The 24,010-nt window shown below is 43.2% G+C and overlaps 3 protein-coding genes across 13 annotated transcripts in view; 2 read left to right on the top strand and 1 right to left on the bottom strand.

The window, feature by feature from the left end:
* Window positions 1–6,926, top strand: part of CREB1 (cAMP responsive element binding protein 1) — a 34,295-nt gene extending 27,369 nt beyond the window's left edge. For all 7 annotated transcript variants that reach the window (XM_083474749.1, XM_083474745.1, XM_083474750.1 and 4 more), the window contains one exon: window positions 637–6,926. In XM_083474749.1, the coding sequence (XP_083330875.1) occupies window positions 637–781 (145 nt within the window). In that variant the 3' untranslated portion in view covers window positions 782–6,926. The remainder of the gene's footprint in view (window positions 1–636) is intronic.
* A 2,073-nt stretch (window positions 6,927–8,999) lies between these two features.
* On the bottom strand, window positions 9,000–17,615 carry METTL21A (methyltransferase 21A, HSPA lysine). 5 transcript variants are annotated; one of them, XM_083474993.1, is made up of 5 exons: window positions 15,507–15,542; window positions 14,820–14,921; window positions 14,437–14,591; window positions 12,497–12,608; window positions 9,000–10,997 (listed from the first exon to the last, which is right to left on the bottom strand). In XM_083474993.1, exons 3-5 carry the CDS (start codon window positions 14,581–14,583, stop codon window positions 10,600–10,602), a joined length of 657 nt encoding a protein of 218 aa, XP_083331119.1. In that variant the 5' UTR covers window positions 14,584–14,591; window positions 14,820–14,921; window positions 15,507–15,542; the 3' UTR covers window positions 9,000–10,599. The 5 variants fall into 5 exon arrangements, with proteins under 5 accessions (XP_083331119.1, XP_083331116.1, XP_083331115.1 ...); XM_083474990.1 differs by lacking the exons at window positions 14,820–14,921; window positions 15,507–15,542 and adding an exon at window positions 17,374–17,615; XM_083474989.1 differs by lacking the exons at window positions 14,820–14,921; window positions 15,507–15,542 and adding an exon at window positions 17,388–17,608.
* Window positions 17,616–21,536: 3,921 nt separating this feature from the next.
* The window catches only part of CCNYL1 (cyclin Y like 1), a 32,531-nt gene continuing 30,057 nt past the window's right edge, over window positions 21,537–24,010 (top strand). The window contains exon 1 of the mRNA XM_083474372.1: window positions 21,537–21,902. Within this exon, the coding sequence (XP_083330498.1) occupies window positions 21,650–21,902 (253 nt within the window). The 5' untranslated portion in view covers window positions 21,537–21,649. The remainder of the gene's footprint in view (window positions 21,903–24,010) is intronic.

Genomic DNA, 24,010 nt, shown 5'->3' with positions numbered 1-24,010 from the left:
TTGTGTGCTCTGGAGGACCAGCAGACCCACCCCCCCAACCCTACCCAGCTCCCCATAGTCCTGCAGAAGGATTTGTTACCAGGTGGAACGGAGGGTGTGGCAGAAATTTGGCTGTGCCTGAAAAATAAAATAAGCAGAAATGTGGCTCCTAAAGGTAGCTTCAGTACACACCAGTCTTTATCCCTCAGCATGAAGGGCAAGAAAAGTTGTGGTGTGTAGTACCTTCCTCCTCTCACCACATCCCAAAATTACCTAGCTAAAAAATCAGTCCAAAAAGGAAAATAACACCAAATGCAAATATTCCTTACAATTTACCAACAATTTGAATTTAAGCCAGAGTCCATGCAAAAAGGGAAAGTAACATCAAATGCAAAATATATACCATACAGTTGAATGGCATATGTGAAATTACCTCCCATTGCTTCAGAAGGTTCCTGATACGTTAGGCAAGCAATAGTGATTTGCCACTGCCACAAGGAAGCCTGTCGCTCACCTGTCTGTAAAGAAGAATTGTGTTTATTCTACTCCCAAACAAACAAAAAATATTATGCTATTCAGTTAGTTCTGCCTCAGTTTTATCAGTTTAAAATCAGTGAACATATTGACTTGAGCTTTAATATTCTGTTTTGCCTACAGGGAAGCAGCACGCGAGTGCCGCAGGAAGAAAAAGGAATATGTCAAATGTCTAGAAAACAGAGTGGCTGTGCTTGAAAACCAAAACAAGACATTGATTGAAGAGCTAAAAGCACTTAAGGACCTTTATTGCCACAAATCGGATTAATTTTAGATCCCCATTTTTGGTTTGTTAATGTCAGAGAAAGACTGCTTTGGTGACTGCCAGAAAGACAAAGTGGACTTTTTATTTTCTAAACATTTCTCTCTCTTTTTTTTTTCTACGCGCAAAACTGCCTGAAAGCAACTGCAGAATTTTATCCGTCTGTGCTTTGCATTAAACTGTGAATGTTGAAACACCTGCCTCCACTTCTCCCCCACCTTCCCTCTCCCTTCCCCCGAAATATTTTCACCACACTGCATCCTGGTTGAGAAGAAAGAGAAGAGACTTCCTCATCTCCCATCTTCTTCAAGGAATAATAACGTTCACTTCTGAAGCTGGGTTTTGTTTTTTGTGTGCGCGCGCAGAAGGGGTTATTTCATAATGCTTTCAAGAATTAAAACACAGAGCTCGTCTGAATCCCTCAGAGATGGTTATCCCGAAGCTCTGCCCTGAAGTGTTATGTGGGCTGGATGCGTACCCAAGGTATGCTCTGAGGAAGCTATGGTTGCCAAATTGTTGCATGGTTTCAAACCTCCATTATCAAACATTACAGTTGCAGCTACGTGGTAGAATGATGCCAAAAGACATGTACTTCAGGTATGTAGGTATGTACACAGTAGGAATTAAATAAGCATATAGAGAAGGGTTGGGGAGAAGGTGGGATAGTCACCTGTAACCTCCATCTGTTTTTTAGATAGTTTTCTATATGATAAAAGATGATTCCATTGATTTCCTGGTTTTTTTATATAAAAAAAGGAGATTTCATGTGTTCAGTCTTTTGATTGCCCGTAAAGAAATCATCTAACGCTTATGATATCCTAAGGGGACATGGACTCCTAGCAAGCAGTAGAGCGGGAACGGTAACGTTCTGCTTTAGCTTAGAAGTCCATGAGATTATCATAAAGAATAATTCATTAAAACACCATTTTTGTTTTGCATTATCCAGAGGCGATGTTATACAAGGCAACCGCTAGCAGTGCATACTTTAGTGAAGAAAGGAGTGAATGTTAACTTTTTCGTGCAGGTAGAGAATTTTTTTTTTCTAAATCTCCCTATTGTGCACACAGATGGTGTGAAATTGAACTTTGCTGACTTGTTGAACCTACGTCATCAGCCAGACCTGCATCCTAGTTAAGCTATCTGATTTCAGTAGGACTCTGTATCATTTAGGGATCAAACTGGATCTAAGTAAAAGTTTCTCATCTGCAGACATTCAAACCCTAAGGAGTGAAAAGAAAAAAACTTCCCCTAAAGTATGTTGCAGGAATCAGTAATATCAGTATAATATGATTTCAGGCAGCAAATAAGCCGTTCAACATTAGAAATTCCTTTGTTCAAGCTACTTTGGCTACTTAGAGGTGGAATCAGTTCTCCGGAGGCAAAATGGACTTATTTAAGAGAACATGAAGTTATTTTGAATCTCTAATCCCAGCAGTTATTTTGATCCTCATCTATAAAAGCCTGCACATAAAATAAGACTGCTCCTGAAAGAATATTAGTTCACAGATCTTCTTAAAGGTGATAAAACCAACATGGCCTATTGCATTGTTTTATCAGTTAAATCTAACACCTGTAGCAATAATTTAGCTAGTAATTTTACTTAATAGTGCATTTGTTTTTTATGAAAATAAGTGCAAATCTTTATAATTTACCCTTTTATCAGATGAAGACAAAATTTGTTTGTAAGGCATGTCACAAAATCTTTAGAATTAAAGAGTACAAAAAGCCTCATATTTTAAGCAGCTTATTTTTATTTGCAAGGCAAACTTTTCCTCCTGCTATTGGATAAAATAATACAGACATTCTGAACAAAAATAAGTTCTGCCATTTTAGAAACCCTTCAATTCTCACATCATAATATATATTTTTTAAAAAACAAAAGCAGATTCCTACAAAGAAACGAGATGATAGATTATGGAGAACTCAAATCCACAATTTTTACCTGCCTTGTGAGGTTTGTTCCCCTCACCCTCCGAAATTTTGGTAGAATCATGATCTCTGCTGATTTTCTCGAATTGCTAACCTCATTGAAAACCATTGTATGTGTTGATCTTGGTTTGAGAAAGCCTCTTTCAAAGCTGGCTGTGGATGTGTCAGGTAATCTGTTTAAACATTATGTAATAATCTAAAATTCGTTCATCAGGAAAAGCAACCACCAAAACTCTCTGCTTGCTGTGTTCTTGGCATCTCCTGCAATTAGCTGAGAGAGTTGCATTTCAGCAAGGGAGCTCAGCAGACAAATGGGTTGTGGTGGGGCTGACCCTACGCTTAATTTCAGCCTTTCCCAGGTTCCATTCGGTCAAAGGAGGCTCAACATGAACTGCTTGCAGAATCTAGTGTGGCTCGTCTATAGGTCAATTCAGGGTTTTCATTCTGGAATCTTTCACCAGCAATAAAATAACATCTGTCAGTTTTTACTTACCCAATACCGAGATATCTGGCATTTCTTATGAAATAAAACAATTTCCTATTTCTTATGTTTTCGGCAACCCAAGTTCAGACTTTACTGGTATGTCCTTTGTAATTCTGACAGCCAAAAGGAACTGAAGAGAATGCGAAAAACAAGCAAACCCTTATTTTGTATATTGCTAATTTATTGAACAAACAGCAAGATTGTCTTACCTGGTTGTTTTGCATTTGGCCCCTTTGCTGCTCAACAGAAATTTTGCTAAAATACTAAGTTGGTTGCCAGGCTTAATTGGGGGGGGGGGAAAGGTGTAGAAAGGGCTAGCTCCATTGTAGTCATCATACATAGGTCTGGTTTCAAGTACAGTTTCTATCTTTTACAAAATAAAAGGTACCATGTAGGCAATTGAAATATTGCCCAGGGTGCTCTTCTAACAGATATTCTTGGAAAATGCGTATGTATAAAATATGTACATATATAAAATATATATACACAGTATATAATCTATAGCTCTGAGAGCTTTTAAGTCAGGAATGCTGAGTATTATAGTATATTGAGGTCAGAAAAAAGTTTTACTCTGTGTGTGTGAGAGAGAGAATGTGCATGCGTGTTAATATACACGCTTCAGCCTCTTGTTTGAGCTACATTCTTCTGGCGCTTATTGATATGTTGTATTGTTGTTCACTTACCCATATTTAGTGATTTTATTTCACTGCAATTTGTATTTTTTTAGAAAGTGAATTATGGAATTATGTCAGCCGTTTTAAGCTCCTCTCTTCCCCCAGATTGTTCACTTTGTGCTTTGTCTCTTCGGCAGCTATACATTAAGGCAAAAAAAATAAAATAAAAGGAAAGGATTTGCTTTATACAAAGGGAACTAATCACCCACCCACCCCTTTTTTTTTTTGGTGAGAAAAATATTTTTCCAGTTTTCTTGCTTTTGTGTGGTTTCTAGTATCTTATTCCAGCATTGCTTGAGTGTGAAAGCACACATCCGTCTAAACAAGCCTGGTGGTTCTATAGTGTCTCTATTTCAGAAACAATTATCTGAAGCTAAATAATTCCCAGTAAGGTGAGAACTTTTGTGGTATGACCAAAATCAGTTTTGGTAATGAGCTCAAATACATGACTTGCAGCCTTGGGTGCTGTTGAAGGCTAGAATGTACAGCTACATGCTTCAGGTGGAGATTGAATGTTTGATTGTGCTCCCACATGTATTTTTAAAAATCCTGCCCATAAAAAAACTAGTGTTATGGAGAAGGGTATACTATAGCCTTCCACTGACATCTTAGTTTTTAATGTTTGGGCAAACATTTCAATTGCCATCTGCAGTGTGAAGTGGCAGTACAGTTCAAATTTTGCCTTTGAGGGTATTGATCATGCAGCTTGGCTCTTAATCTGAAGAGCGTCTAGCATATTTATTGTGGTCCTGCTATTTGTATATATCTCATTACTTTTAGCTAATCCACTGACTCTCAGGATAAACTTTAAAAGAGGCAATTCTTGCGGGGGGGATCTGCAGGGCAGGACCAAAAATCTACAATCCAGTGGAAGTTAGGAAGATTACAGTCCTTTTAATGACATTAGAAATGTGGCAGAGGATTGTATTTAATTATTGGAACAATCATATGAGAAAAGGGGAAACTAAATTTTGGTGATACTAAATTCATTTTGTAGTTTGTGAATAGGACTGAACATTTCAAGGACAGAGTCCAGATGAAAAAAATGTAAGATGCATGGATTTGTTTTCCTTAAAGAGTGAAGCTACATAACACACCCAGATTTATCAGAAAGCACAACTCCTGAGTATTTCCTGCTGGCAATTAAGATGAGTTGATGTAAAGTTAAAGACTCTTAAAATGGGTTTATTTTTATATACTATAAACCCATGGTTGCATACTTTATGCCTATGGATAGATTTTATCAAGTCTTCTAAATTTTCTAGATATAAAGTACACCAACCTCTGTTCTGAGCACATTGAGAAGCACAGCCAGCTTGGAACTGTTAAATATATGGTGCTGAAATTTTAGCAGTGCATTGTCTTGTGATACGTTCATCTTCCATGCTGACTATAGCTTAAGAATTATTGTGTGGCTTCACTGCAAGATGAGAAATCGGTAGACGGCATATCAGAATGCAATCCCAAATATTTCATTCTGATATATTTGCATCCTGAAACATTGGAACCTCAAAATGTATGTAAACCATAGTCGTAGGTGAACGGACAGGCTTTTTTTTTTTTTAATAGCACAAATGTATTTTTGGTACTGCAAATGCAGGTCCCTGCTAGCTTGAAGTGAGCGGTCGTACATTTTAAAGTCATGTTTACAGAGTCAGAAATGATGAGGATTCAGGATTGTTATTTTGAATCCTGCTTATCCTTGCTTATACCTGTAAGGAATCTCACCGCATCTTACTGTACCCTTTTACTCACTTTCTCAGGGTTTGTGCGCACACGTACGTTTTCACCAATGCAGCATTTATTTCCGAGATGCTTGGTGTCAAGGTGTAGCTTACCCCGGTGTAATGAGACAACTAAGAACAACTACGCTGGGATTTAGCTCGTTAATTTATGGATACGTGGCTGCAAAAATTAAGCACCGAGGTCCTATCGTTGCCATTCTTTTGCAGCGCTTTCTGAATATGACCCAGTCGCCACTGCCTACCACAATAACTATGCTGTATTGTTTACATGTGGCCTCTTAGCCTCACATTGAACCCAAGGCACATCAAACCTCTCTAATTATCTGGAGGTTCTCCTCCTCCCTTGAATTTCTCCTCCCGATTGACCTGTTGATAATGGAATCAAGTTAGAGATTGGTGCAGATTTAAAAACAACCATTGGCTGTGTCATTCTAAGCAAGATACTACTGTATCAGTCAGTCGCTTGAGCCGTGGCTGCAAATTGATTTGATGGACAATCTGAGGCAGGAAGAAAGAGGAGAGGAGACCTAAAACAGTTTGATGGTATTCAATAAGGTCATGATAAATAATTGGGAGATTGTTTTTAAAATGTTTTCTACCGGTTGCACTTGAGCCAGATACCACTCCATATCTGTGTAATAGAATTATTTCTGTTTTGAAATAAGAAGAAACTAAATGCTAGACCTTCAGTTCCATTTACAACCCTACTACTTTATGTATGACCATTCTGCTTGCAAGAACACACAGAGAGAAAGTTGTGCAAGTGAAGCACCTTCTCTAAAGCTCCTTCGTTACGTTTGGAAGGCAGTTTACACGTGAAGAAATCACAATGCAAAATTTCAAGTTTCTGGAATGGGGATGGCTATGCTATTTTTATTTAAGAGAAACTAAAATTCACCCCCATTTCTGATTCTTCACCCAAAACAATCAGCACAAAACAGGGTATTGAACTTTGAAAAAAGTTTCCTCTTGTAATTAAATTGCTGAGCAAAGAAATATGAAATGGGGATGGGTTAATTTCATTTGAGAATCCTCTATTTCCTAGAAACACCCCCGTTTTAATTTTGTAATTATTGTTTTGTGCGTTTATTCCCCCCACCCCACGTACTGAGTTACACTGCTTTTTATTAACATTGTGTACATACTAACTGCTTTGTGTTTCAGAATGCTAGTAATTGCTTTGTATATTAAAGTGATCCTTGTGAATTTGTGAATTGTCATAAAAGTGCTTTTTCTTACTGTAAAGTTTGTGGTATAAACTGTCATAACACCCTTTTTACACATTTATGTGCAGACACATAAACATGCTTTTAAAATCATTTTGAAGTCTCTTTTCTTCAGAGAAGGAGGGTCATATATCTTGATGCCGTTGACATCAGCAATACCTGCTGCTTGACCACATAAAACAGTAAAATAGAAATGTTCTGAGGGCCCAATCATATGTATACTTTCTGGCGAGGGACCCTAGGAGGCAGTCTAAGGGCTGCTTGGGGGCAAAGACAGATATGCTAGCAGGAGGGTTTATGCCACCAGATGTACTTCAGAACATCTGTGGAAAGCTCCCTTAATATAGATGTACCAGGGGCCCAAGGGGACATGGGGAATGATAGAGATGGGCACAAAAGTGCCACATCTAATTCCCATTCATGTCCCTGGCACACCCACACAAATGATGTTACCTTTCATTATTAACGGGAAGGGAGAAATGGGGGGGGGGGGGAGCTGCTCCTTTGACTAGGAAATTGGGAGGCTGGGCTGAAGAAATTTGTATAAACCATAGCAACGGCCCCTCCTAACCTCCCAGCTCCACATTTTGCACCAGAATAATAGCACAGATCGCTTGTGCCACTTTCCTCAGAATGGCACTGATAATGCCAAGGTTGCAGGCTTTTCCCCGCATAAAAGGACGGCTGCATATTCCTGCATTGCAGGCGGTTGGACTAGATGATCCTGGAGGTCCCTTCTGATTCTACGATTCTACACAAGCTTCCAGGGGTAGATGCTTATTGTCTCTGCCAGGGTGGGGCGGGGCAGGTCATTAGGGTTTTTCAGCACGTGCTCTGCTCAACCTTAGATCCAGCTCAAACTGAGCATGTGCCCTAGGATGGACTGTCGAATCCTACAGCACAAAAGTGCTCCACAGGTTACAGGTTGCGATGGAATGGATTTACTTAGGCTGGAAAAGCTGAAGACCGAATTTGTGAACTGATTCAGTTCTAAATCCCAGAAAGAGCTCTTTCAAAAAAAACCCTTCAGTTACTTTAAACAGCTGCTTTTATTGCTGTTAGGTAGTGCCTGAACCAAATAGGATGCAGGTGGCACTGTGGTCTAAACCACAGAGCCTAGGGCTTGCTGATCAGAAGGTCGGCGGTTCGAATCCTCGCAGCAGGGTGAGCTCCCGTTGCTTGGTCCCAGCTCCTGCCAACCTAGCAGTTCGAAAGCACATCAAAGTGCAAGTAGATAAATAGGTACCACTCCAGCGGGAAGGTAAAGTGTTTCCGTGCGCAGCTCTGGTTCGCCAGAAGCGGCTTCGTCATGCTGGCCACATGACCCGGAAGCTGTCTGCGGACAAACGTCAGCTCCCTCAGCCAATAAAGTGAGATGAGTGCTGCAACCCCAGAGTCATCCATGACTGGACTTAATGGTCCGGGGTCCCTTTACCTAGTGCCTGAACCGTAGGAACCAAAGAATGATGCAGCTTAAAAATGAGATTGTGTAGATCTTTAAAGATTTGTTCACCTTTGTTACATTTGCACAGTTGATTTCAAGATTGTGCTTTGCACTTTTTAGGAAGTTTTGGGAGTCCCAAAGCATCTTGTTACATGCAGGACGGGAGTTGTTTTGTGTTCAGCTAGGGACACTCTTGTGCCTCTTGGATGGTTTTGGTCCAAATGTTCTCTTCTGCTGCTGCACATGGAAGCACAAGGACTGCTGCAGAACCTCCCAACTAGAGAATTGCTCTTCTGCTCCCACTGCACATGCAGATCTCTTCAGTTTGCTCACAGTACTTGGGATCCACTCCAAGGGACCACAACGCAATTGTGAAAATTCTGGCTTTCTGGTTAGAAGTTGCACTCTGCTGATTGGGATGGAATTTGGCAACTCACTCTGGAGGCATGTTTAAGTGGAGGAGTTCAGATTCAGAAGTCACGTGAGATTACTGTATTTTTTGCTCTATAACACGCACCTGACCATAACACGCACGTAGTTTTTAGAGGAGGAAAATCCGTAGGCATGCCACCCGTAGGCATTCCCTCCATAACACGCACAGACATTTCCCCTTACTTTTTAGGAGGAAAAAAGTGAGTGTTATGGTGCAAAAAATACGGTACCTCTTGAGTACACCTGCCTGGTTGTATCCTTCTGTTGAAAAACTAGCCAAACATGGGACATTTCTTTGCGAAACATCAAACATTTTAATTGACTTTCTACTTCTGTGGAATGATTTATAACTATCAAGTATTGCTATCTCTATCAGGCAGTAACAACTTATTTGTAAGAACTTCTTCCACATGAGAGTAAGAATACTGGAACTTTGCACCAGAATTTTACAAGTCACTAAGCAGATAGTGCACTTTATTGACCAGATCACTTTCCAATTGCGATGATAGACAATGGACGACACACTCACTTTCCGCTCTCTTCATCACATGATGTTTGGGTAAGAAATGGATTCATCGTTTTCTTTTGATAATTTCAGGAGTAAATCTAATCTCATGGAAAGCTTTCGAGGGAAGGGTCTATTTTTGAATTGCAACAGAAAGCATCGTGACTTTAAATTACACCTTAACTAATTCCAAATTTGAGACAAACTTTAATATAAGACAAACTTACATGTTACATATATGTGTGTGAATCTAATTGTGGACACAGATAAGTTTAAAGGGAACAGAACTTTATTTGGATATAGACACCCATAGACTTTCTGGACATTTAAAAAACTATTCAAAGAAGATCTTACTGTATACGTACTTGATGACCTTGAAATTACATTTGAAAAATACTTCAGTTATTAGTTGACTTCTGGCTTATTTATGATATCACGGTTTTTACTGTATTTGGACTTGCATACTGATAACTGATGCTGGATTGGGGGTGGTTCTGATTCTACATTGGCAGATTTGAATTAGCAGAGGGGAAACATTATTAAATGTAGATTAGTGATTTACTTAACTAATGTATTACAATTTTACTTTTCGATAAAATAGTAGGGATCCACTTAAGAGACTTGATAAATAAAATTATTGGACAGCTTGAATGCGCACTGGTGAATTATAAATTACAAACTTGATTATTGAAAAACAACTAATGAAGCATATTTGTGAACATATTACAGAATGAATTTCTAAGGAAGTAGGCAACTCTAAATAATAATGAATGAATGATGTTAGACTAATTAGTTTCATGCGAAATATCTAGAAGAATTTAAACATTCTATTAGGAATGCAAATCAATAACTCCCCTTATGTTTTGGTATATTATTTCTCTATTGCATGATTGATCATTGTTCCAGTTAGCCTGATAGAAAATTGCTAACTGAGCCATTCTCTCTAAGCACACAAACAGTAAAACTGGTTTGTTTTTACATAATATAGCCAAATATTTCCCTGTGGATATCACATCCCCGCCCCCCCCAATGCACTGCATAATTCATATTTGCTGTTCCATTGGGGGAAGTGCCCTGAGATGTAGTTCTGAGCAGCATAGCTTAACACCAGTGGGAAACAGAGGTAAACTGTCACTATTATTAATCTAATTGGATTTTTCCATTTACTTGAAGCCAGCAGGTCCTACGTTTCCTCAATGGCAGGCTTGGCCCTTGCACACTAATAATTCATTGGTCCATTTATAATTTGGTTGGATTATCTGAGTTACCATGATCGGGATGGGAAAAAACAGGAGAAATGGCTGAATGAAAGGCCTAAATTAAGTTGTTTGGTCCAGGAATGATTGCAAGTGGCGGGAATGAGCATACAAGAGTTCACAAACTAATCACAGATCTGCTTTCTGGGCTTTCCTCTGTGCTCTGAATATATGCACATCGTTACTAGGGTCATAGTGCACCTCGTATACTGAAAACCGCTCCTCCAACATCTTCAGGAACTTGTGGTCTCGCTCGTAACGGAGGCGGCATGATAGCAGGATCACCGTCTGTTCGGAGCAGAGATGGTCCAGCGTTTCAAGAAGATCGGCAAACGTTTCTTCCAGGTAAACAATGTCTGCTCCCAAGATAAAGTCATATCCTCCTGAAGAGAAGCTCCCCAAGTCTCGGCCCCAAGTCAGTTCCTTTACTGCTGTCCTTGGCCGGATGTCAGCAGGTAAATTAGCTTGGACGTTTGACTCCAGTAGAGCCAAGGCGGCCTTCCTGTCTGTGATTGTCACTTGAGCACCTAACGTGCCAAAAAGGAGGAGGAGGAGGAAGAGAAGAAGGAGAAATCAAATGCATGAAGACAATTGCCATGTGGCTCCCTAAAGTGAAAGTGGTAAGATCACTTGCCAACTACTTGATAGAACTGACGGAGCCCAATTTGAGAAGAGCGTTTACTATGGCCCGTTTCCATTCTATACCCACGGCCTTCCTCCAGGGGATTTACTCTAAGACCCCTATTACTCAGCGTCTATGTCCATGCACAATGAATGAAGTAGAGGACTTCATACATTTCTTTTTCTACTGCCCTATCTATGAGCCAATAAGATCTAAGCTCCTCCTCTTGATCCCGTCCACCATTACGTCTAAGGAAGACTGTTTGAAATCGCTTCTTGTGGACGCAAATCCCCAAATTTCACGTGGGGTGGCAATCTTCATAGTGCAGGCTCTGAAACTCAGGGCTACTCTGACAGGGTAGTGAGTCCTAGACCTGGACCTGTTTTAATTCTTTTTATTACATTTTATTATTTAACTCAATGTGCCGAGCTTATTTTGGGACCATTTTATGCTTTATATATATTCACATATTAGATTTTTGGCGCTGGCAACTAAATCTTACCCTTTGTCTTAGGGTAATTTAAATGTCATTACGCCAGCAATATTGTCTTGAATTTTGCTTGGTTGCTTGTCTCTAGTATTTTTGTATTGTCTTATTTTGCTATGGCTGTATGCTAATGCAATAAAGGTTTGAGTGACTCCAGTAGAGGGGGCCTTCCTGTCTGTGATTGTCACTTGAGCACCTAACGTGCCAAAAAGGAGGAGGAGGAGGAAGAGAAGAAGGAGAAATCAAATGCATGAAGACAAATTGCCGGTGTCCAGCACAACTTTCAAAACACAGGTTTATTTCCCCAAACAACAAAACCATTTCTCGAGTTGATTCCTATGTAAACTCATGTTCGGAATTATTATTATTATTAATGTTCAGTATGGCCCAGTCATGTCATTCAGCCAAGCTATCAGACCAAGAAAGTGTTCTAATGCTCAATAAAAGAATATTATACTACCATCTTTCTATCACTGCATTGCTATGCTAATCCATTATCAGCAAGTCCCTGTTAATAACCTTGCAGCCCCATTTTGGGTCAGCTGAAGTTTCTAGATCATTTTCAAGGCAGCCTCACAAACGCCATGCAGCCGTAATTCAAGTGGTTACTATTCAAGAGTTGAAAGGTTATCTTGGTTTAGAGTCATAAATGGTATGTCAACTGAAGATGAGTTGGACTGGACTTGCACCCAGATATGTGTATATAGGATTGCAGTCTGTAAAGGCAAAATCTTGGGATGGCTGCAAAATAGACATGTCTGGTATAATCCCCTAACATCCCCCCCAAAAAAACCACAATAAAAAGGGATTTGTGCTCTGCAGTGAACAGCACCCAAGGAAAACAATGTAACTCAGAATTACTGTCAGATGAACTTAATAGGCCACATCAGTCCCAGTTTCTGCAAAGAGAAACTTACCAAGCAGTGCAGCTACAATTCCCAGTAAGCCTGTTCCGGCTCCTAACTCAATCACCAAGCGTCCTTGTAGATCAATGCCTCCCATCTCCAAGAAAGTACACAAAACCACAGCCTGGGCACCCGAAAGGGGAAAAAAATCTAATTAAAAAGAATGCTTATTTAGGTTAATGCCTAATCACAGCATTGCTCATGTGGGTCACATGACAAGCTTGCAGAAAAGTTGAGGGCAACAAACCGCTGTGAAGTGAGGGCAGACCAGAATATTATTATTCTTTGGACCTAAATACTCAGGGGGACTGGGGAGGTTAAAACTGGAAGTCTGGGTGTCCCTGCCTAAAATGAGGATTTAACTGCAAATTATTAATTTCTAGTGATGTTACTCTGCTCAGCGGATTGTGAGCAATTTAAAACTGTACTTTTTGACAAATATACACTAAAGAGAAGAATTCAGTCTCCTTGAGGGGTGTACTAATGATCTATTTTTTTGGCTACTCATAAATTTTTCTTCTTCAGGTAGAAGGTGAAAACTGATTTTTTTTGAAAGAAGGTGAGATTTCCAGTGAGATTTCACATCCCTGAACAGATCACACCTTGTTAAGAGATGATGAAAGAACTAATCTTTCTGTTGTGTACAATAAAATGAGGACAGCTTACAACAAGAACGTTTTTCCAGCACTCAACAGAAAAACAAGAAATATCAGGGTTTTATTTTTATTTTTTTAATGGGGCATCACCAATGGTTCATTCTGTAAAAAGACTGTACCATCAGCACCCAAACAGACGGCAGTGTGATCCTATACATGCCTATTTAGAAACAGGTTCTGTTGAGTTCAACATGACTTACTCTCATGTAAGAGTGTCTATGACTACAGTGAAGTATACTGTCATCTGAAACTATGCCAAAACATTAAGAACACAGTATACAGTGCATGATAAATGTGTAAAGTGTTTCTTTAAACATTTACAATATGACTTTCATCCTCCATGGTCTCTTTTGAAATGTGTGGCTTTGAAGATCAACAGTTCAGTGTGCAGAGAACATCCATATCAGGTTTTATCAGTTTCTCTGCTACCCAAATAATACAGTGGTGCCCCGCAAGACGAAAAGAATCCGTTCTGTGATTCTCTTCGTCCAGCGGTTTTTTCGTCTTGCGAAGCAAGCCCATTGAAGGATTAGCGCTATTAGCGCTATTAGCGGCTTTTAGCGGCTTTTAGCGGCTTATCTGCTGATCGGATCAGCTGATAAGCGGCTTAGCGGCTTAGAAAAAGGGGGGGAACCCGCAGGAACTCGCAAGACATTGTCGTCTTGCGAAGCAAGCCCATAGGAAATTCGTTTTGTGAAGCACCTCCAAAACGGAAAACTCTTTCGTCTAGCGAGTTTTCCGTCTTGCGAGGCATTCGTCTTGCGGGGAACCACTGTAGTTTAAGCAACACCACAACTACAGATAAGATTATTAGGACAACTAGATTAGACCATCTAATGGCAGGACTACTATAATTTGGAGGTAAACCCTACTAAATCCATTGCTAGTAAGCACACAGAAGATCAGGCTACAAAAGCACTGAAGAGCCAGCGTGGTGTAGTGGTTAAGAGCGGTGGCCTTGTAATCTGGTGAACTGGGTTCGATTCCCTGCTCCTCCAGCTGCAGCTGCTGGGTGACCTTGGGCCAGTCACACTTCTCTGAAGTCTCTCAGCCCCACTCACCTCACAGAGTGTTTGTTGTGGGGGAGGAAGGGAAAGGAGAATGTTAGCCGCTTTGAGACTCCTTCGGGTAGTGATAAGGCGGGATATCAAATCCAAACTCTTCTTCTACTGATTTAGGAATTGGGGTGGGGTGAGGGGCTGGAAAAGTGACTATTAATGCCCACCTTTAAACAGCAAAGGATCATCTTTAAACAGTAACGTGTCAGAAAATGAATAAGTGCAAAATTATACGGACCGCATCCCACACAACAGCTGCAACACCCAGCTGCTTCCAGTTCTGCTGGATCTCGATGGTGTGGTTGGCAAAACAGTATGTAGAGGAAGACTTGTGCAACTTCTGCATCCCCCAAGCAGCCGTGTCGTCGTAAGGAACCAAGGCCATCTTTTCGTCTGTCAAACCAAATGGAAGTATAGCATTAGGGGGAAAGTTTGTACAAAAGGCTCTTCGTACTTCTTCAAATTCCATTAGCAAAGGTTGACTCAAGTTTTGCCCGACTCCACAATTCACTTATTCTGATTTTACACTCACTCCATGCCAAACGTTGGTAACTGAAACGTAAAATATTCACACTAGGAATTTATCTCTGAGTTTTACTTCAGTTGTGGAAAGCAGACTACCAGTGCTTCCGGAAGATGCCAAGAATTCTTCTCTTTAGGCGACCTCCTTACACTTGCTTGATGCTTAGCTAGCAGTCAGAACTATTTTCATTTTATCTTCATCTTCCCATGCCAAATTAAATAAAAGAAAAATAAAATGTATTTCATGACTTTGATCTTTTGAATTTCTATCATGGGATTATTATTGACGATACTGGGCATACATGGATATAGTATTTCTGTCCCAAAACGTTAAGTATTTAAAGTCTGCTTTAACAAGTGAATTTTTAAAGCCTGTCTGAAGAGAGGGAGCCTGATGGATCTCACCAGAGAAGGCATGTCAAACCACTGTGCCACCACTAAAAAGGGCCATGAAACCACGCTTTTAATTTCTACTAATGATGGCACATAGAAAAGGCTCTGAAGCTGAGCTCATGGCTTATCAGTTTCATATGGGAGAAAGCTGGGTCAACTAAGGCTCTAAACAGCTTAACAGCAACATTTTGAAATTCAGCCTTTTTTAAAAAGGAAACTGGTAGAGATGAAGTAAGATCAGAGGTATACATTCTGACGTTCCAGCCAGTTGAATTTGGGACCAATTGCAATTGAATAAGCCTCATGGAAAGAGGTCATACAACCTGGAAGATTGCATGAGTGATTACGCTCAGGTCCAAATTCCCTAAGAAAGGTTACGGCTAGCAAACTAACCTGTAAAAATGACTCTCGTCCAGCACTGATACTGGATATCCATGATCGCTACCCTAAGCTGCATATCTGATCTTGCAGAAGGAGTACAACTCCATCCAGAACAGGGTTGTATACCTACCATATTTTTCGCCCTATAGGGTGCACCAGCCCATAGGGCGCACCTAGTATTTTGCGGGGAGGGGGGAATAAAGAATTTTTTTGTTATTTCCTCCCAGGCCCAGCCCGAGCTTCCCCAGCCCCCAGAACAGGCTATCCGCAAGCCTTGGGAGCCCAGCGGGAGTTCGCAAGCTTGCGGACAGCTGTCCGAAGCCCGGGGCGCACAGCGCTGCGCTCCCGGGCTTCAGGCTGCAGGCAGCTGTGCGCAAGCCTGCGGAGCCTGGCGGGAACTCCCGCCGGGCTCCCAAGGCTTGTGGATAGCTTCCTGAAGCCTGGAGAGCGGGAGGGGTCGGTGCGCACCGACCCCTCTCGCTTTCCAGGCTTCAGCGAAAGCCTGCATTCGCCCCATAGGACGCACACACATTTCCCCTTCATTTTTGGAGGGGGAAAAGTGCGTCCTATAGGGCGAAAAATACAGTAATTCCTGGTTGGCAGAATTCCTGACCAAAAGGACATCAGCTTCAGGCGAGTATTTGCCACCAACCATTCCTGAACTGACACTGGGCACTGGTTTAGAGTTTCCATCACCTCAAAGGGATGAGAAGTTGAGAAAGAAAGGGAGAGCAGTATCTCCTCAGCACACTCATGATCTCAGACAGCAGTTTCATGTATCTTGTGAGCTCCTGTGCTGAAGAGCGGTATAGAACTCTTAATAAATAATTGCATGTGCATGTTTAAAAGGACGAGAGACAGGCTAGTATCCTTTGGCACCCCACAAACCAAATCCTAATTGGCAGGACAGCAGTCCCCCAATTATTATTGTGCGATTCCACTTATGCACATGGGGGCCCGGAAGGTAGCTCCTCCCTATAAGTGAGGAGTCGTCTATATTTGCACACAACAACCCTGTGAGGTGGGTTGTCAAAAGTTCAGTTTTCACAGATGCGGGGGCCCTGGAGGCAGGCAGTGTGCCACCTTACCTGGGATGGAGATGGGCACATACCTCATGTTTTCCTTTCCCACTGGCGGTTGGATAGATAGATAGATATAGATAGAATTGTAGAGTTCGAAGGGACCCTTAGGATCATTTAGTCCAAGCCCCTGCAATGCTGGAATATGCATCTGTCCCTTGGCATTTTTGGCACCACACTCTAACCAACTGAGCTGTGTGTTGTGTGTGATCCAATGAAAAAGGCTTTTTGTGTATTTCTCTTATTAACTGTAGCCCAGAGAAACCTTAGCCTATTTAATGAAAGGGCCGGTGATGTGCTGTTTGCATTGCAATTATTTGTGCGGTTTTAACAGATCTTACATATAAGAGAGAGAGAGAGAGAGAGGTTTTTAATTCCATCCATGTTTCATTGTTTCTTGGGTGTTTCTGCTCACCCCCACGTTTTTAGCTGTTCTTATTTTTATGTGTAAGCTGCCCTGCCAAGGAAACGGGCAGGTTTAATAAAAATAAAGATAATAGATTCTCTGTAGCTCATGCATCTTTTCTTGGCTTGGTGATTTAACTTTGCCATTAGACGAAGCGTGTCTGTGCTTTGCTAACAGCATGTCTGTTATTCTGAATAAAAATTATATTATTTGGAATTGAAGAACAAAAACGTCTAGCTCGTTCATTTTCTATGCTCGCCCTCCCCTTAGTTTATTATTAATTATAAATAATAAGAATAAGAATAATATTATATTGGTTAACCTTCAGGAGAGGGGTACCTGGCCCCCTCCCTCCTTGTTGCTAGGGAACCCAAATCTCCTCCCCCCCACTGACCCTCCTTTGCTCACGTGACGCGGGGTCTACGGAGACCTTCCACTTGTCCCGGGAACCAACTTTCGGCGGCGCGGGAGCACCGGGCATGCGCACAGCAGCCAGCACGGCCGGACTACAGGCATAGAAGGAAAAACGTGTAGAGGTATGCACTCGGCTTTAACTTCCGGTTACGATTTCTTTTCTTTCTTTTTTTCAATGGAGTCATCATTCTGCCCCTTCCTGCTCTACACTTCGTTTCCAATATTCTGAATCTGCATGGACTAAAACCGGAAGAGTTACACAGAGAGCTTTAACTACCGGTTACAATGTCTTCTCCGCTTTTTTAAAAAAGCAAAGGCGCCAATTATTCTTATTTACTGTACTTACTGGTTGCCTCTTTGCAGCAGGAGCAATCGCGCCCTGGTTTTTTCTTTTCTTTTTAATATTCAGTTTTGCAATTATGCAATTAAAGAAAAACTGCATTGGCTGCGAAGTAGAAGCATGGGAGGTTCCCCAAAGCACCCTCTTTGCAAAGATCGCGTAACTTTTTGAGCTCCGCAGTCTCTCTGCGCGCAAGTAGCATAGGATGCCCGGCGCGTTCCTTCAGTTGCACTCAGGTCCAACGTGGGGAAAGGGTGCCTAGGGCGTGTCAGACAAGGCACAGGGATGCCTGCCTCTAATTACAGCATCGCTTGAATGTTCTTGGAGGTCAGATCCACGCACGGGCCTCCCGCCTGCCCCCCCAATGTTTCCTCTAAAAATGCCTCTTGCTGAATTGGAGGTAGAGTGGTACCTCGGGTTACATACGCTTCAGGTTACAGACTCAGCTAACCCAGAAATAGCGCTTCATGTTAAGAACTTTGATTCAGGATGAGAACAGAAATCGTGCTCCGGCGGCATGGCGGCAGCAGGAGGCCCCATTAGCTAAAGTGGTGCTTCAGGTTAAGAACAGTTTCAGGTTAAGAACGGACCTCCGGAACAAATTAAGTACTTAACCCGAGGTACCACTGTATTGTTGGTCTCCTCCCTTCCCGGTGCTCAGGGGAGACATCATTTTGCGGTACTCTCTCTGCACTAAACATTCTCCACCTTTCTCCTCAAAGCTGCAGTTCCTCCCTCCACACAACTTCAAATCTTCAAATATCCCAAGGACTGCCTCATGGAGGATGGGGCAAGCTTGGGTTTTTTTCCTCCCGCTCCGGAGGTCAGGACTCGAACCCATGGCTTCAAGTTACCAGAAGGGATATTCTGACTAGACATCAATAAGAACTTTAGGATGGTAAGAACCACTCCATAGTGGAGAGGTGGTGGACGATCTCCTTCCTTGGAGGTTTCGAAGCAGAAGTTGGATAACCATTTGTCATTGATGCTGCAGCTGAGATTCCTTCATTGTAGGGGGTTGGACTAGATGACCCTTGGGGGCCCTTCTAACTCTACAGTATGAATCATTGATGCCTATAATTCTTGGGCTCTGTGATCTCTGCAGATGGTGACAGCAGTCACGAAATTAAAAGACGCCTGCTTCTTGGGAGAAAAGCAATGACAAACCTAGACAGTATCATAAAAAGCAGAGACATCACCTTGCCAAACAAAGGTCCATATAGTTAAAGCTATGGTTTTCCCAGTAGTGACATATGGAAGTGAGAGCTGGGCCATAAAGAAGGCTAATCACTGAAGAATTGATGCTTTTGAATTATGGTGCTGGAGGAGACTCTTGAGAATCCCATGGACTGCAAGAAGATCAAACCTCTCCATTCTGAAGGAAATCAGCCCTGAGTACACACTGGAAGGACAGATCCTGAAGCTGAGACTCCAATATTTTGGCCACCTCATGAGAAGACTCGACTCCTTGGAAAAGACCCTGATGTTGGGATAGATGGAGGGCACAAGGAGAAGGGGACGACAGAGGACGAGATGGTTGGACAGTGTTCTCGAAGCTACCAGCATGAGTTTGACCAAACTGCGGGAGGCAGTGGAAGACAGAAGTGCCTGGCATGCTCTGGTCCATGGGGTCACGAAGAGTCAGACACGACTAACCAACAACAACATAATTCATGCCCATCAGGGGCTCACTTCCTCAAAGCTCACTGGAATTCCTCCCCTCCTCCATTTAGTGAGTTCTGGTTGGTGCTGATGCTTATGAAGGACCTGTGATCTTCGCCTGGGAAATTTCACATTCCACAGGTGAATATTAAAGAGCAAATTAGTCCTGAGCCAGACAACACGGGCTGCCACCACAAGCCCCACCCTCCTCTGCGGAGGACTGAAGCCAAAGTCACAAGGGAAGGAATGTCAGGGCTGGGAGGGCGGGGCTTAGGCATCAGGGCGGGGCTATGCAAATAGAGGCGGGTTTCTTTTAAAAAACAAACAAACCGGAGAAAATCACAGAGATAGAAACGTTAAGAGCAGTGTAAGCCTCAACTGAATTCTGAGTCTAAATAGTTTAGACTAGCTTTCCCGCTTGATACAAAATTGGAAAAGGGTTCTCAGCACACAGACCTGCGTCCCTGAGCACAGGAAGAACCGGAGGTAGATGGTTGGAGTCGTGTGTGTGTCTGTCTATTATTTATACACATATTTTTGTGTGTGTGTTTGTGTATATATATATATATATATATGCAAGTTTTGGTGTCTTCGGGTGTCTTCCCGTGTAAGAGTTGGGGTGTCTAGGCGACGTTTCGACGAGGTCTCACTCGTCATCTTCAGGCTGGTGCTTACGGCTTCTTGTTACTGGAACAGAGCAGGATCTCAGTGTTTGAGTTCCTATAAATACTGTTGAGGGGGTGTGGTGTATTCTGGGCAGAGAGGAAGTTCCCAGGATAGTGTGACTTTTCTTCTTTTGTTCCTTAATTACTTGAGGGATATCTTGAGTGATTTCTTGAGTGATATTCTGAGTACCACTTAGGAGGGTCATTAAGAGTGGATTAGTTGCTAAAGCTTTCGTGTCTTGACCTCTTGAGCTTGTGAAGAGTTTTTCTGAGAAGATGGCTGTACTGCACTTAGTTGTGCTCTGGCTTGGCTTCGTGTATAGGGGCGAGCTGTGGTTTTGTGCCCTGTGCCAGTCAGATCTTGCATTCCTGTACCCGTGAAAATCTACGAAAGCATATATATATATATATATATATATATATATATGGTTGTGTGTGTGTGTGTGTGTGTGTGTGCTCTCTCTGTTGTTGTTTAGTTGTTTAGTCGTGTCCGACTCTTTGTGACCCCATGGACCAGAGCAAGCCAGGCACTTCTCTCTTCCACTGCCTCCGGCAGTTTGGTCAACCTCATGCTGGTAGCTTTGAGAACACTATCCAACCATCTCGTCCTCTGTCGTCCCCTTCTCCTTGTGCCCTCCATCTTTCCCAGCATCAGGGTCTTTTCCAGGGAGTCTTCTCTTCTCATGAGGTGGCCAAAGTATTGGAGTCTCAGCTTCACGATCTGTCCTTCCAGTGAGCACTCAGGGCTGATTTCCTTCAGAATGGAGAGGTTTGATCTTCCTGCAGTCCATGGGACTCTCAAGAATCTCCTCCAGCACCAGAATTCAAAAGCATCAATTCTTCGGCGATCAGCCTTCTTTATGGTCCATCTCTCACTTCCATCCATCACTACTGGGGAAACCATAGCTTTAACTATACGGACCTTTGTTGGCAAGGTGATGTCTCTGCTTTTTAAGATACTGTCTAGGTTTGTCATTGCTTTTCTCCCAAGAAGGAATACTTGTGTGTGTGTGTGCCTATGTATGTATGTGCATAAATATGTGTGCCTGCGTATATATTTTTGTGTGTGCATGTGCATCTAGCTGTATGTACATGTATGTGCCTATGCCTGTGCATATATTTATGTTCGCCCGCGCATATCCGCTTCTCGACCCCGCCCCCATCACGTGGTCCGGTTCCTGCCGCTCGGCCCCCCCACTTTAGCCTTCAGATGCTGCGTCGCTGGCGCGCGGGCGGGGCGAGGCGGGTGGGGTTTGTCACGTGGGGGCGTGGAGCGCGGCCGGCGGTTGGCTGGCGCGTGCGCAAGGGCGCCGCCGCCGCCGCTCCCTCCTCCTCCTCCGCCGCGGGGACCGTTGGGAAAGCGGCTTCTTCCCGGGTCTTCCGGCTGCGGCTGCTGAGGGGGCGGCGGCGGCGGCGGGAGCGGCTTGGTGGCGAGCGGGGCCGGGAAGCGAAGGCGCAGGGCGGCAACGGCGGCGGCGTGACAATGAGGCGACGCTGCTGCTGCTGCTGCTGCTGGCGTCGCCGAGGCCTTCTATAGCCGGGCTCGGGCCCAGCCCAGGCGGCGGCGGCGGCTGCTCTCCCGCTCGGCCATGGGGAACACCGTCACCTGCTGCGTCTCTCCCGGCGCCAGCCCCAAGCTCGGCCGGGTCCGCGGCTCGGCGCTGAGGGCGGCGTCCGCCGGAGGGGGCGGCGGGGGCGCCGGGAGCGGGGCGGCGGCGGCCGTGGGGCTCGAGCGGAGGGCGGGCAACTACCGGGAGGTCACTGAGGCCGAGTCGGGGGACTCGGATCCCGGCGGGGGCGGACCCCACCTGCAGCACATCAGCGACCGCGAGTTCCCGGATGGTGAGTGCGGGGGGGGCGAGGACCCCCGGGGGGGCTGAGGAAGTTGGGGGGGCGTGGAAGTGAAGCCTCTTTCGTTCCGTGGCTTCTCCGTGTTGCCCCTGGAGCCTTCAGAATGCCCCTTACTCGGAAGTAGGTCCAGCTTTGATCAGCAAGGCTGTTATTTCCAAATCCCCGCTGGGTGCGATCCCTACAGCCTTTCTCAAACTCTGGTCTCCACATGTGTTGGGACTACAACTCCCATCAGCCCTAAGGATGGCTCGCAAAATTTAAGTTGGAAGAGACCTCAGGGTCAATCTGATCACCAGCCAGATTATCCCATCATGCAAGGAAGGGGGCACAAAGGTTTCACGTGCCTGTGATAGCATAGTTCTTGCGCCCAGTGTTTGAAATTAGCGGAGCACGTTTTGCACCTGACTAATTGGTCACTTGCGACGAAGTGAAGATGCCAGGATGGCGCCTGACATGCCAAGGGATCATTGGATCTGGACTGTTTTCACACATTAAAATCACATCCTGTAGAATACTAACCGCTATATTTTATCTGCACAATCAGAATGAATTTCAGGAAGCAAAATGCTTTTTTCTGTGCAGCCTGAGTAGGAGCAGTGAACAATGTTGTAGTTAATTGTTGTAGCTTGTCTTCAGTTACCCCACTGCCCTGCTCACAGTTGTGAAAAATATTCCTACATTATGAATGGTCTGTGTCACCATTAAGAAAAAGAGGTAGGAATAGACCAATATATAGGTGGACTCTTCCTGGATCAAGTGACTTTTCTTCTTGTAAGTTCTCAAAGTTCTTAACCTAGCTCAAGGTTGTAATCACAGAGTGTTTGTTGTGGGGGAGGAAGGGAAAGGAGAATGGTACCCGCTTTGAGACTCCTTCGGGTAGTGATAAAGCGGGATATCAAATCCAAAAAAATCTGAACTAGCGAGATGTTTAACTGATAATCAATCACAGCCTGTCCATCCTTTGAAAATAAGGCTTTAGACCCATCTTGCTCCAAAATGGCAACAAGACATTTTGTTTTGGCAACTGCGACCTTGGATTAAGGAGCCATTTGGCACCTAGTATATACAACTGAGTTTCTGGCACTGGTCACAAAGGGTTAACAGCACAATGTTTATTTGAGTAACAATGAAAGCAAATTCACAGTAAATTGAAATCTGGGGTGAATGTAATTAGAATTAGTAATCTCCCAAACCTATTCCTAACTGGCTAATTCCCTCTCTCATTTCCTGTCAACTGACCAAAGTTCCCACTACCACCCAATTATCTTATGCCCTTTTCAGCCTCCCCCTCCCCTTTTAACATTCTATACTCCCAATGGATTTCCTTCCCCTACCCTCAAAGCTCAAACCCAAAATATGGTTCATTACACCAGTTTTGGACTATGCTGCCCTTGATAAGTTCCTGGCCTGCCTCCTGGACTGGCAGTCATCAGCACAGAAACTGATGCTGTCTGTGTGTGATTTATGGGTCTGTTTGTCATTCAGAGAAATCTCTGTCTGGAAACAAGATTAAACAGTATGTCAGAAGAGTAATAATGTGATGAACACTCCTTTAGCTTGTAGTGTATCACTGAAGGAGGATGTGAATGTTTCCGCCTGTACTCTGAACCTTAGAGGTGGGGAAGATTAAAGAGAAATTATTTATGTTTATTACTTTCCAATTCGTCCATTAACCAGAATGGCTACTAACTTCTCATCAGGCTTGTAATCCAGTCATCTCATGTGCTCTTGGCTGGATTGAGACAGCAGTTCTAGGTCTTCATTTTGCTTTTGCACCATCAAGTTCCCAACATTCTGTTCCACTTAAGTGTCACCAAGGGATGAATCCAGGTTCAAGGTGTACAGACAGGAGCACTGTTTGTGCCTACTTTAAGACTTGGAGTCTAAATGCAAAACTGAGAAGGAGTAGCTTAATTCCAAGTGAGAAGTGGGAATGCAGAACAGCTCAGAAGTGGAGTACCGGTACTTTACTGCTGACTTTAATGGGAAAGTAGTCATTGCTACTTGGGGGGAAATGGGTGTGGGTAACCCTTCTGTTTCCCTTAGAAGATAGGCAGTAGTTGCTGAAGTGGAACAATGGAAAGATTGATAATAAAAGT

The sequence above is a fragment of the Podarcis liolepis genome (assembly GCF_965112155.1).
Source record: "Podarcis liolepis genome assembly, chromosome: 1".
NCBI lineage: Eukaryota > Metazoa > Chordata > Lepidosauria > Squamata > Lacertidae > Podarcis > Podarcis liolepis.
Note: the sequence above shows the minus strand (reverse complement) of the source record. Positions and strands in the feature narration are given on the sequence as shown.